The 12,813-nt window shown below is 42.4% G+C and overlaps 1 protein-coding gene across 11 annotated transcripts in view; it reads right to left on the bottom strand.

Moving 5' to 3' along the window:
• Positions 1-12,813, bottom strand: part of SLC24A2 (solute carrier family 24 member 2) — a 775,567-nt gene that overhangs the window by 53,232 nt on the left and 709,522 nt on the right. For all 11 annotated transcript variants that reach the window (XM_069239201.1, XM_069239182.1, XM_069239223.1 and 8 more), the window contains one exon: positions 6,889-7,035. In XM_069239201.1, the coding sequence (XP_069095302.1) occupies positions 6,889-7,035 (147 nt within the window). The remainder of the gene's footprint in view (positions 1-6,888; positions 7,036-12,813) is intronic.

Raw genomic sequence — 12,813 nt, 5'->3', positions numbered from 1 at the left:
AGCATGAAATCCCAATAATGGCAATGACTAAGGGGCTGATTTAGAGTTTTGCATAAGGGTATTTCATCACAGCGGCTATGGAGTACTCTCTCCGACAAACTGAAAGTCTGTCCACCTGGTTTACAGTCAGGCAGACCTTAAGTACATCAGTGATGGAGCCTACTTCGGCTCTGTCGCTGACATACTCCTCTAATGGCTCGACCAGATATAGGGCATTGAAGGGTCGTATGTAACGCCATCCTCCTGATTTAGAGTGAACGGTGTTCTATGTTTTTTGGTTTTGCTGTTCGTCACCGCCAGGTGAGGTAATAGTGAGGGACTGTAAAAACAATATAATGACCCCCACACCATGAAAGACAACTTCCATGGTGTAGGGTCCATTAGTTTTACTTTTTCCGGAAGCAAACTTTCGTTTTAGGAGTTTGTTTTTGGGAAAAAGTAAAACGTTGCAAAAGTTTGACGGGTGACCATCATGTTTGACCGAACTGTCCACCAAACTTTTATAACATTGACAGAAACCACTGTGTCGGTGGATCCTGTCAATGTTTCCAGTTGTCTCCAGGGCTGGTGGACAGCTATAAATTTGGCAGGTGGAACACCTTGAGTATGCTAAAGTACTCTGCCATACTGACAAACTTTCTTCTACTACTAAACTCTAAACCAGCCCCTTAGTCTACATCAGAATGGCCAATGTAAGGGAATATGAGAACCTAGTGTCCTACTCACAGAGGTTAAGTTGATTGTAAACTTAAGTTTATGACCACATGTACATTGTACACTGGCTAGGAATTCACAAGGAGACTGCTGGCAGGCTTAAGGCCATTTAGGGGGTGGGGATCTCTGCCATGAGTACAGAGAACTTTGCAGCCATAAATCCACTAATGGGTTGGGAAAATAGAGGAGATTTTAGGAGTGGCTTGCCTTGAAAGTTTGGGAATGCCCACAAATATGATAGTTTGTCGGCATTCCCAAACTACGATCCGACCCATTCCCACTCTGGAAATGATAAAAGATTTATTCCAGCACAGGGCTGTGGAAAATCTTTTACCCTTTCAGAGTGGGAAGGAGAATGCTACACAACCACTTTTGGTGACGGTGTAGAAGAAGGGATTTCTCACAGGGCAAATAGAAGGTGGATCTAATTGAGTTATAAAATGACCATAAAATAGTACATTGGAAAGAAGATTGGAATATTAATTAGGCTTTTTCACCAAAAGGGGAATTAATGTTCCTTATTGTGTACTAGCTTGGTTCACTGGAGTATTGCATCCCATGCTCACTAGATTCGGGCATTTTAAGTTACTCGTTGAGAACAACTGTCAAGCAATCAAGTGTTTCAGACTGAGGGGGGTCATTCCGACTCCCGGCGGCGGCGGTAACCGCACGCCCGGCGGGAGCCGCCGAATGACCGCACCGCGGTCAAATGACCGCAGCGGCCATTCTGGCTTTCCCGCTGGGCTGGCGGGCGACCGCCAGAAGGCCGCCCGCCAGCCCAGCGGGAAAGCGCCTTCAACGAGGAAGCCGGCTCCGAATGGAGCCGGCGGAGTTGAAGGCGTGCGACGGGTGCAGTGGCACCCGTCGCGATTTTCAGTGTCTGCTTGGCAGACACTGAAAATCTATGTGGGGCCCTGTTAGGGGGCCCCACGACACCCGTTACCGCCATCCTGTTCCTGGCGGTGAAAACCGCCAGGAACAGGATGGCGGTAAGGGGGTCGGAATCCCCATGGCGGCGCTGCAAGCAGCGCCGCCGTGGAGGATTCCCTGGGGCAGCGGGAAACCGGCGGGAAACCGGCAGGACACCGCCGGTTTCCCGTTTCTGACCGCGGCTGTACCGCCGCGGTCAGAATGCCCATGGAAGCACACCGCCAGCCTGTTGGCGGTGCTTCCGCGGTCATTGGCCCTGGCGGTCCATGACCGCCAGGGTCAGAATGACCCCCTAAATGTACAAGACAATTATACGGTACAAAGGGAAGAGTGTGCAGAAGGCATTGTCACGTGAAAAGGTTGATTAACTTAGGTCGTGTTGATAAGTGAAAAAGTAGGCAGATTTTTTTTTTACTATGGTGAGATAGTAGATGATCTTGTGACACTTGTTTTTTGCCATTTTTAAAAGATACATATATCTGACAGGGTGCTGTGTTTACTGTACCAGGCTGAGGCTTGAGCATCGTGGGAGACATACCATAGAGGTTGTTACTAACCCCAAACAAGCCTGGGAGTAGTTTGAAAGCGTTTGGAGGGTGATTGATTGGTACCAGTGAGAGCAGACAAGTCGGGAGGATCCTGGGTTAGTGATAAACACTGATAACATCAATGAAACCACTTTTGGAAGAAAGGAATGTGAGTAAGCCAGCTTTTAGTGTGTAAAAAGGAGGAGCGCGGATGCCTCGCTGAAGCTCACAGATAAAGTCATGCATATCTACAGTCACCCACCACTGGTGCCCTGTTGCACCGTTTCCTAGGGAGAGAAAGACACAGAGGTTGGAGTACGATTCCTGGTGTTTGCTACTAAGTTAATTCCAGGGGTGAAGAACCAGATTCTCCTATTCTATTTTGATTTACAGAATCACTATTGTGCTTTGATTTACTACCTTGTGAATGATTCAAGACTATTTCTTTCTGATACTATCATTGTGCTAGAATTGCACTATAAATATACATGCAACTTTTATGCTTATATATAGATAAATAACACAGAGTATCTGGGGCACCATTTGGGGATAGGGAATGCCACTGCAGCCAATATACTGCAGCTGCATACTCGTTGGAGGATCCCGGATTGGCCACTTTCACAACCTAAGCAGTCTTCTGACAACACCATCCTGGCCTGCATCTGTGGTCTCAGCTTTTTTATTGTTGTATTGGACTGGCTGCTGCCAACTAACCCAAGCAGTATCAATCAGGTACAAAAGACACTCAGTAAGAAGCAACACAGATATAGCATATAGGATGCAGTGGCGTTCCCTAGTCCCAAATGGTGCCCCAGATACTCTGTGTTTAATGCAGGACAATTATTTAATTATACTATAAAGGCCAGCCAGTCCTTAAATTGCTACTATTTCTATCTGCATGGACCAGGAATGTCATTTACATGCAACAGACAATGTTTATTCTGTATAATGTACCTTCAAACATTTTGGGGCCAAAATCACAAAGGTGATTGATTTAATTGCACTTAGGCCTGTCAGGAATTCACAAAATGATTCCTAACAGACGTTACTCCATTTTGGGGTGTGGAGAGATCTGTTATGAGTGAAGAGTTCTCTGCATCCGTAAATCCCAGTCAAAGGATGAGAATATAGACCTTACGCAGCTTTTAAGGTGTGGTAAGCCTTGGAAGATTGGGAACATTAGCCCCTATTTTGAAGGCCAAATATTAAACAAAAAGAATTGGGACAAGGCTGCGGCTCAGATTTCCATAAATCAAAGAGGTCTATTCCATTCACAATAACTTGTTTTCTTTAAGATGTGCAAGCAGAGTTTGAGTATGGTATAATATGAAAGTTTTTCCAGTCCTTAGCAAGGATATATTTCCATAGTCCATTGATACTGTGCTATGTGATATGGTTACACAGAAACAACGAAACATACATGTGCTCACTTCTATGAGATTTACCAACATTCAGTTCCTCGGGACCTGCTTGGTCTGGGCTTATCAATGTACCCTCTTGTAACTCCATTGCCCATTTTGTCATCAAGATTGCCTATTGGAGGTATGCAAAAAAACATTGCAGCTGAAGATCGCTTACCTTTTCAGAGTTGGTTAAGTTAAGAGTTAAATTTAGTGGATCTAAAGAAAGAAGCACTGCAGACTGACCACATCTATTATTTAAAACAACAATGAAAGATAATGTCATGACTCATGTAAAAATGTTGGGATCATATTTGGTGATTCATAGTGGAAAATTAGGATGCATCAACTTATTTGGAAATAACCTGAGGTTTGGGCCACAGTCTTAAAAGGCCTCTTGTTCAGAAAGCCTTCTAATTGTGATTGCCACCAGAAAGACAATTTTGGTGGAAATAATTTTGAAAGCCATGTCCTCTAGAATCTCAATATAGAGAAACTGCTAAATGCCTTTTTAAATGGATCATTGTATATAGAATAAACACATGATCTAAATCTGTTCAGAGCACTAACTTATTGACAGTGATCACTGGCTATGGTCAAGTGAATCCATTTGATGTTGTTGAGAAATCTGTGCAATTTTAAAGCTCTATTCATTAGATGGGTTTTGTTCATTAAATGATCCATAATAGATCATTCAAGTCTGCAGGGAAGGATGCATTTGGATCTGATTGCTATGGACCCAGCCAATAAGGTGAGCAAGGATATTTGTGAAATTATTCAGAACAGACCTCAGACCAAGTGGAACGACACAGAACTGAAAAAAGTTTCCTGGGAATGCCAAAAAATGAATCTGTATGTGTTTTCCTGGTTTAATACAGGTTTAAATTCCACTTTTGAATATCGCAACAGGGATATTATTGAATTAAGCCTTAGCCATCTTAAACCCCTTCCCACCATGCTTTTCATTTTATGTTACATGAGGGTGCAGAAGTCAGTGTTAATTCTAACTATAGAGGAGGTGGACACTCTCACTTCTGATGATGGGAGAGGTGGACCGAGAAAAACACAAATGGACAATGCCAAGAGCTCATTACTATGAATCAGATTCCTTTTATTTACAGGCAGTGGAATACACATTCTCCTACATACATGTCCCCCAATGGAAGGATACAGCAACACAGACATGACTTAGTGTCATGTGGAGCAGATGAAAGATGAACTGAGGTGAAAAAGAGCCACAGCGACTCTGTAATTCCCAACACAAAAAAATATGTGGTATGTGCAAAGTTTTGACAGAAGGTCTGTTGACTTTACTAAAAATACAAATGTCTCTTGCCCTTAAATGACCCCATTTGCGCAAAACAGCCTCTAATGACTTTAAGAAGTCATTTCACTGATGCCCAAATAACATGTAAAGGGTAAATAAAGTCATTCCTACTCAGTTGCCTGTGTATTCTGAAAGTAATGCCAAAGGCTACTGCAAAAAGTCGCTGTGATGTCATGTCAGAGTAAAGCTGAAGATTTGTATTGTTGCTTCCACAGACAACCACTAAACACCACGAGAACCAACACTGAGAAACTCTGAAGGTCAATTGATGCAAAAAGGATGCATAAACGCCTATCCTGGTGGTCATTTTAGACACCACATGTGCTTTCTGAAATGCTGCATTGACCTGAGTCATATGTCCAACACGACAAAAGTAAAGGTTTCCTTTGTGGCTACAACCAGATATAGCTGCAGAGTCTACAAAAATGAATCAATCCTACTAAGTTTAGGGAATTCTGTATTGATCCTTTCAAGGGTGTGATTTTTAACTTGTCACTTGAGAACAAAAAACAAAAGATACTGTTGATCTACAGTTGAGGAAAATAGGAAATAACCTGCTATGGGACCCTTGTATTTATTGAAAAGATGCAGGGAAATTGAATGTGCTGGACAGTGATGATCACTACTTTTGCGCTGAAGATTCTCTGCACTATATGTTGAATGAGCTTCCTCTGTATTTTCGGTCTTGGGATAGTGAAGTACATGAAGTCCCTGGCAACATGGTATTTCATATTTCAATCTGGATACCTTCCCCAAATGTATGTGGGATATATGTTTTCTCCTTCTGAACGGTCTAGAGGTGTGATTGCTCAATTATATTATGTTAACAAGAATAACTTCCCTCAGTGTGATTTTTTTTTCTTTAGTCCAATCTACTTTTGTTGATGAGAACTGTATTTATGTATTCATTTACATATTTATTAAAGTGCATCACAACAACTCTAAGGGTGTCTTGCTGTTACAAGAGCTTCTTCTTAAATGGGCAGTATCCTAAAGGTGGGGTTTAGAGAGGTTATGACGGTAGAATAGTGCCATGTTTGTTACTCAAGATACTAGACAACAGGAAATTAAATCTTGATAGGTATAGACATCACACACATAACTCAGGCTGATTAGGAGATTGACAGAGTACAGTCTGTCACTTTAGTGGAGGCCACTGCCTACTTTTGTCTGCTAAATTTCGAGATGACTTCCAGCCCAGCAGTCACCTTTGTACCTTGAAAGAAACCACTATCATGGCAGCTCCCTTCAAGGTACAAAACGTTTAGTGGATGGCTGCTGTTGGTTTTGATGGCCGTTCACCAAACATTTAACATTTTGTTTTCAGAACCAAACCCCCAAACTGGGAGTGTGTTTCTCAGAAACAAAAAACTAATGCCCCACATATGCTGGGAGCTTTCTCGCAGGATGTGTGGATCATTGTTGTTTTTTATGTCCCTCCCCCACAGACTTTTCTGGCAGTGATGGACAGAAAAATAAACATCACACCATCTTCTTTAAATAGAACTGGCAGTTCAATCCCTTTACTCCGATGGCCACTACCCTGCCACGTCATCGTAGTAAGCTTTACATCTGTGGAGCAAGACGGGGCTCCACAGATGGAAAGCATAGAGTCCACCTGTCTGTAAATGATGCAGGCAGATTTGAGGTGTGGTAGACATGGGACTCCATCGCATTTGTGACAGAGTAGCCTTTCTACCAATTTCTGAAGCAATCCCTCAGTTATTAACTCATTTGTGCCTTCACAAATATAGGCCAGTCAAAATGTCCAATTTCTGGCAACAAAACTTTCTTCCAAGAGGAAATAAATCCTTAGGTGGCCTTGGTGCAAGAGGCCTTTGGTATTCTATCGGTAATTTATATCACAGAATACAAAATGAGCAGAGAAATTCTTTTAACCAAAGATGCATCTCCATCATCACATCAGAGTCTTTACTTGTTCATCACGCATGCACCCCTCCAGCATGGAGTATCCATGAAGGTTACTCACGGGATTCCTGACATCGGGTAGGGTGATCCATAGTGGGAAAATGATGGGTAGCACAGCTAGGTAGAAAGCCTTCTTGCGCCCATCAGATGGCCAGGCCAGGCTCAGCGGAGTGTCTTCCTCACCATTCTCCATGTCAGCATCAGCACCCTACAGCACCACAAAAACATCAAACATGAGAATTAGGAATGGGCAAAATGAGCATTAGGCACATGCATAATAAAAATGTGGGACATACTTCCCAAACCACTTGAGAAGACCACCTTAGAAGCATAAAAGTGACGAGCAAACAACTGGCTTGTATTTGTACAGTGAAAGACCACTTCACTCCATCGAAATAAGAGTAAGACCTGTGGTTGGGCCTTACATTGGAACTTAGATTAAAAAAGATACACAAACAACTATTGGTCAAAATGCTGAAAGACCAGAAAGTCCTTCATTAATGCGATAAACAACCAATTGATTTACAACTCACATACAGAATTTGACTGGTAGAATCAAACATGCCTGTTCGGGTATTAAAACCTTCTGCATCAAGGTGCTGGTGCTCTCCAATAACAGACTTTCTGTGTTTTTGCAAAGACAGAGTTCAAATATGTTTTTCTGATTTGTCTTGTATGGCTCCGAAGCAATGCTACATGATGTCTGTTTAATTACTAACTGAACACCCCACCATTTCACCTTTCATTGTTACTTGACAATGATGGTATTACGCAGTAGTTGAGGTTTTCTCTTGAAGTCTTTTCTTCAAATGGGGGCTATTGCTTGACTCACACATAAATAACACAATAATAGAAAACAACTTGCAATTTTGATGCTTTAAATCATGAGAGCAACTATGTTGAAGTCTAGAAGACGCTGTCAAATGAGGTAGGAACAACTTCATGTTTATTTGACAGAAAATAAGGAGCCACCTCGATAACGTGTTGCAGGCACCTCTCCAACCACCGCCCTCTGCCTGCAGAACCCATTCCACATTCCACCCTCGAGGCCCGCATTCCACATATCACCCCACGAGCCCTGCATTCCACATTCCACATACACCATACCATCTCTCTCCTTTTTTTTTTTTTTTTTACAACTTATGAATAAAAACCAAAACAATGAAAAGAGAGCAAAAACAGAGAAAGGAAATACCATTTTGAGTGACAAAATATCCCACAAGTTCCACAAAAAACAAACTTAATAAGAACTCCGAAGAAGAAAAAGGAAGTCTTAAGACTGAAAGTTATTACTGATCAGGTCTTAGTTTCCATGGTAAAAATCTTTCCTGGGAAGATCTGCGTGGACATCCTTCCGCACAGTCCAAGGAAGACCTTTGTGTATTCGACTTATGCAAGTCTTGAACACGTATCACAGAGCTTCCACCATAACCCCTTTCACCTTCCTTACTGCTGTCACACACACATCCCTAGCACTCGAAGCAGGACCCTCGGATAACTTTACCACCTTGGATACGTTCCACCAGCGACCATCATCAACCATAATCGCACTCCCACAAACTTTTCTCACCCTAACAGGTTTTCCAAAATTAACATCACCTTTTTTAACAAACATACTTTTTTTTATTCGCACCAAATCTCCAGGGCAAACCATACACAACTTGGTGGCTTTGATTGTATCGTACATCCTTTTCATGTGTTCTTGTCCTGACCTCACCTTTTCCCACTTGACCACACTCTTTCTTCCACACAATCCTTTGCTTTTCAAGGAACTCACTAACCATGATGGGAACAGAACGGTAGTTGGTTTACTACCTCTTAATGCTTCAAAAGGTGACACATTGGTTAATGAATGGGGTGTGGAACGATAAACCCACAACATGGTGCTTACTGCCTCAAGGATGTCATAACTATTGCGTCTAGCCCATGTTATACAATCCCCAAACACTCTATTCATTATTGCGACCAAGCCAGTGGTCTGGGGGTGATGTAAAGAACTTCTCAAGTGCCTAATATCAGATTGTTTTAAGAAGTCCTCCATTTCAGAATTAACAAATTGTACCCCATTGTCCGAAATAATGGTTTCAGGAAAGCCCTCTCACATAAAAACTTCTTTAAGGAAGTTAACAGCATTGGTCGCTGATGGAGCAGCGCAAAAACGAACATCAGGCCATCTACTGTGGTAATCCATGAGGACAAAAGCATATTGTAAATTGTGAGGGAGAAAATTAAACGGCCCAATCATGTCTATCTCCAACTTAGACCACGGTCTTACCGGAACCTCAATAGGGTGCAAAGGTGGAGTACGTACTTTCAACCCCTTCTCAGTAGAATTGCAAATTACACACCCTTTGACCACAACATCAACCTCTTTATCCATAGATGGGCACCAATAATTCTCTCTGTGATGCTATTAATTGTGTTTGACCAATGACTTTGTGTTTCACCACTGCGCATATTAGTTGCTCAATGTTCACCAGTAGCACATTGTATGTTTTGTTCAGTTTAGCCGCCTATTGGCTTTGACATGGCATTTGCCATTACTTTCTGTATTCAGTTTAGCCGCCTATTGGCTTTGACATTGCATTAGCCATTACATTCTGTATTCTGCCTATTGGCTTTGACATGCTGTATTCAGTTTAGCTGCCTATTGGATTTGACATGATATTAGACATTACATTTGATATTTAGGTTAGCTGCCTATTGCCTTTAACGTGGAGTTAGACATTGCAGTTGAGAATCCAAGCTGTATTTTTCCAAGCTATGTTTTTCCACAAGATGAACCAAGCTGTTTTCTTCACACCAGACTAGACCTGATAAGAGAGAGTACATTTGGTGTTTTCCTTTCTGCTCAGGCTTGGGAAGAGGAGAAGTCTAGGAGATCTGGCCAGTCTCCAAAGGCTTGCGTAGTTTTCCCGAGTCTGAGAGGAGGGGGCACGCTTTTGTAAGGATGACTCGGGGCTACAGTGAGTTAGATTCGAATCTGCTTGACTTCAGGCTGGAACTAGGCGCCAGTTGCCAGTCTCCCGTGTGGGTAGATAATCTCTTTCTCGCAGTTGACCGGAGTCATCAACTTGCAGACCCCAGAAAGATGAAGCTGAAGATAGGTCCTACTTGCTCATACTGTGATGAATTTTAATTTTTATGCTTTGCTAATATAATCTGCTGTGTACATTGCAACTGAGAAGTACTGTGATATATTTTATTTTCATTGCTGCGACTACTTTTACTCTTTTGAATGTGTGCTTGAAGTCTATTAGTTCGTCTCTCAAGAACTTGTGGGTGGGGAAGAATTAACAACAATAAAGGTCTTCTTTGAACTCAGAAGTGCATTCCAGGGAGGTTCTGTAAGCTCCGAGAGGAGATAAGTAGGAAGGCAGAACACTCTCTTAACCTCCTTTTGGTCGTAGTTGCTCCAAAATGTCCTTTGTGTGCCAAATTTATCAGACCAGAACAATACCATGCGGAGGGATACACCGCTCACCCCTCAATAGTATCTGATCTTCTATTGAAATTTCATTCACAACTTTACAAAACGGTTGTAACGGTAAGGGAACATTCTTTTCTTTCGGCCACCCATTGGTCACAAATTCTTTAACCTGTGCCAAAATCGGATCCTTTAGAAACGCCACCTCCCATTCAGTTTTGTTATAGGCCTTGGACAGTGGAAGATCCACACTGGCAACAAAACAATCCTCTCTATCATCCTCAGCATCAAAATCATCCAACCCTTCCGTAGGTAATCTAGAGAGGAAATCTGCTCAACAATTTAGTAGTGAGACGGGCAATACGCAGGGTAGTATAGTTGGTTTTATCACCACTGAGAATGTAAAGTGGTGGTTTATGATCCATCACAATGACAAGCCTTCTGCCCCACACATAACTTCTAAACTTTTCGCTTGCCCAGACACACACCAACAACTCTTTCTCTATTACTGAGTAATTCAGTTCAGCTTCTCTCAATACTCTAGAAGCATAACTGATTGTGGCTTCGCCTTGTTCAGTGTACTGGACTAGAACAGCACCCAACCCATACTTGCTTGCATCAACCATTATCTTACACTTTAATAATGGATCATATGAACGTAGTGCTTTGGCATTGGTCATTTCAGATTTTACCAACTCAAACGTGTCTTGACAATCCTTGTCCCACGTGAATTCAACACTTTTCTTCAACATATTAGACAAACATTTCATCTTGGAGGCGTAGTTAGGAATAAACCTGGGATAAAATTCACATAAACCTACAAAAGAGCGCAGCTCGTCCTTATTCTTTGGGGGAAGACAATTGCGAACAGCATTCACCAACCCAGGACTCAGTTTGATGCCCGCCGACGAAACAGCGTGCCCCGAAAACTCAATCTCCTTCTTCCAAAATTCACACTTGTCATCTTTTACAACCACCCCATTCTCCTAAAAAATCTGTAAGACTAGCTTAAGCACTGTGTCGTGTTCTGTTAACTGTTTGGCAAAAATAAGTACATCATCCTGGAACACCAGGACACCTTCAACGTCCTTCAGCAGTTGTGACATGATGCGTTGGAAAACTGAAGCAGCTGAAGCAAGACCAAAAGGCATCCTACGAAATTGGAAAGTACCAAAAGGCGTGTTGAAAGCTGTGTAATGTCTAGAGTCTTCTTCAAGGACAACCTGGTGGTGTGCCGAAGCCAAGCCAATTTTTGAAAACCACACCACATCACTAAGTTTCTCTAGCAAATCATTAATTCTGGGTAACGGAAAGGAGTCAACCCAAATCTCTTTGTTAAGACTCCTTAAGTCAACACATAAGCGCATCTCACCACTGCGTTTGCGAGCGACAACAATTGGTGACAACCATAAGCTAGACTCAACCGGCTCAATTGCCCCAGACAATAGTAATTTTTCCAACTCCAACTTAAGGTCCTCCCTCAAGCTGAATGGGTTCGCTCTTAATTTGTGCTTAATGGGTATGGCGCCTTTAAAAATGTTTATACTATGTTGAAATCCTTTGATACATCCTAATTTTTTCTCAAATACACTAGGGAACATCATATGGAGAGTTGACAGATTCATACCACTATGGTCGTTAACTACCATTACCTGCTCACTGGTACCTGGTCTCAGTACCATACCAAAGAGGCCTTGATGGAACCAACCTAATATATTGAGATCCTTGACAGCAACATACACCTTTCCCCGGATCTTGCGTCCCTTGAATTCCAACACATCTTCGATGAAACCCTCCAGCTCTATCCTCCTACCTTCATAGGAAACCGGAGCTCTGTCAGGTGGGAACAGTTTCCTAGCACCCCACGTTTTCTTAAACAGTCTAAAGTTATCATTGTGGTATGTGCACCAGAATCCACAAGTAGATGGAGTATTTTGCCACCCACACAAATATCCACATACGTGTCCACACATTCCTCAGGATTCCCCGAAAGTGCTTGCTCATCTGTGACCACTACAATCATGTCACAGAATTAATTCTCCAAACATTGATTAGACACCTCGCTGGCTTCAGACACACTGCTAATCTTGACATTCTTGTTCCCAGCACTCTGACACACCCTAGCAAAGTGACCTGTCGGGCCGCATTTGTGACACACCACATTCTTAGCAGGACAACCCTTAGAATCCTTTGCATGTGGGAAATTCCCACATCTGAAACAAATATTACTCCGTTTGAAAAATTGATTGTTGCTGGGCTTTGGTTCTTTGCGTGTAGAGACAACGTTGACACTAGCTTTCTCTTCTCTTTCTCTCTGCGTTGAGATGAAAGTTCTTTAAGAGATGCTTGAGCCAGTTCAATGCTCTTGGCCTTCTTGATCACATCTTCAAGTGAAGGATCCCCCATCGTAAGTAGCCTTTGCTGGATGTGTTTGTCACAACAATTCCCTATGAGCTGGTCCCTGACCAGCTGATCACGGAATGCGCCAAATTGACATTGTGCATACAATTTACGAAGAGCACTGACAAACTCATCAATCGATTCACTTTGTAGTTGGAC

The sequence above is a fragment of the Pleurodeles waltl genome, chromosome 1_2 (assembly GCF_031143425.1).
Source record: "Pleurodeles waltl isolate 20211129_DDA chromosome 1_2, aPleWal1.hap1.20221129, whole genome shotgun sequence".
Classification (NCBI taxonomy): domain Eukaryota; kingdom Metazoa; phylum Chordata; class Amphibia; order Caudata; family Salamandridae; genus Pleurodeles; species Pleurodeles waltl.
Note: the sequence above shows the minus strand (reverse complement) of the source record. Positions and strands in the feature narration are given on the sequence as shown.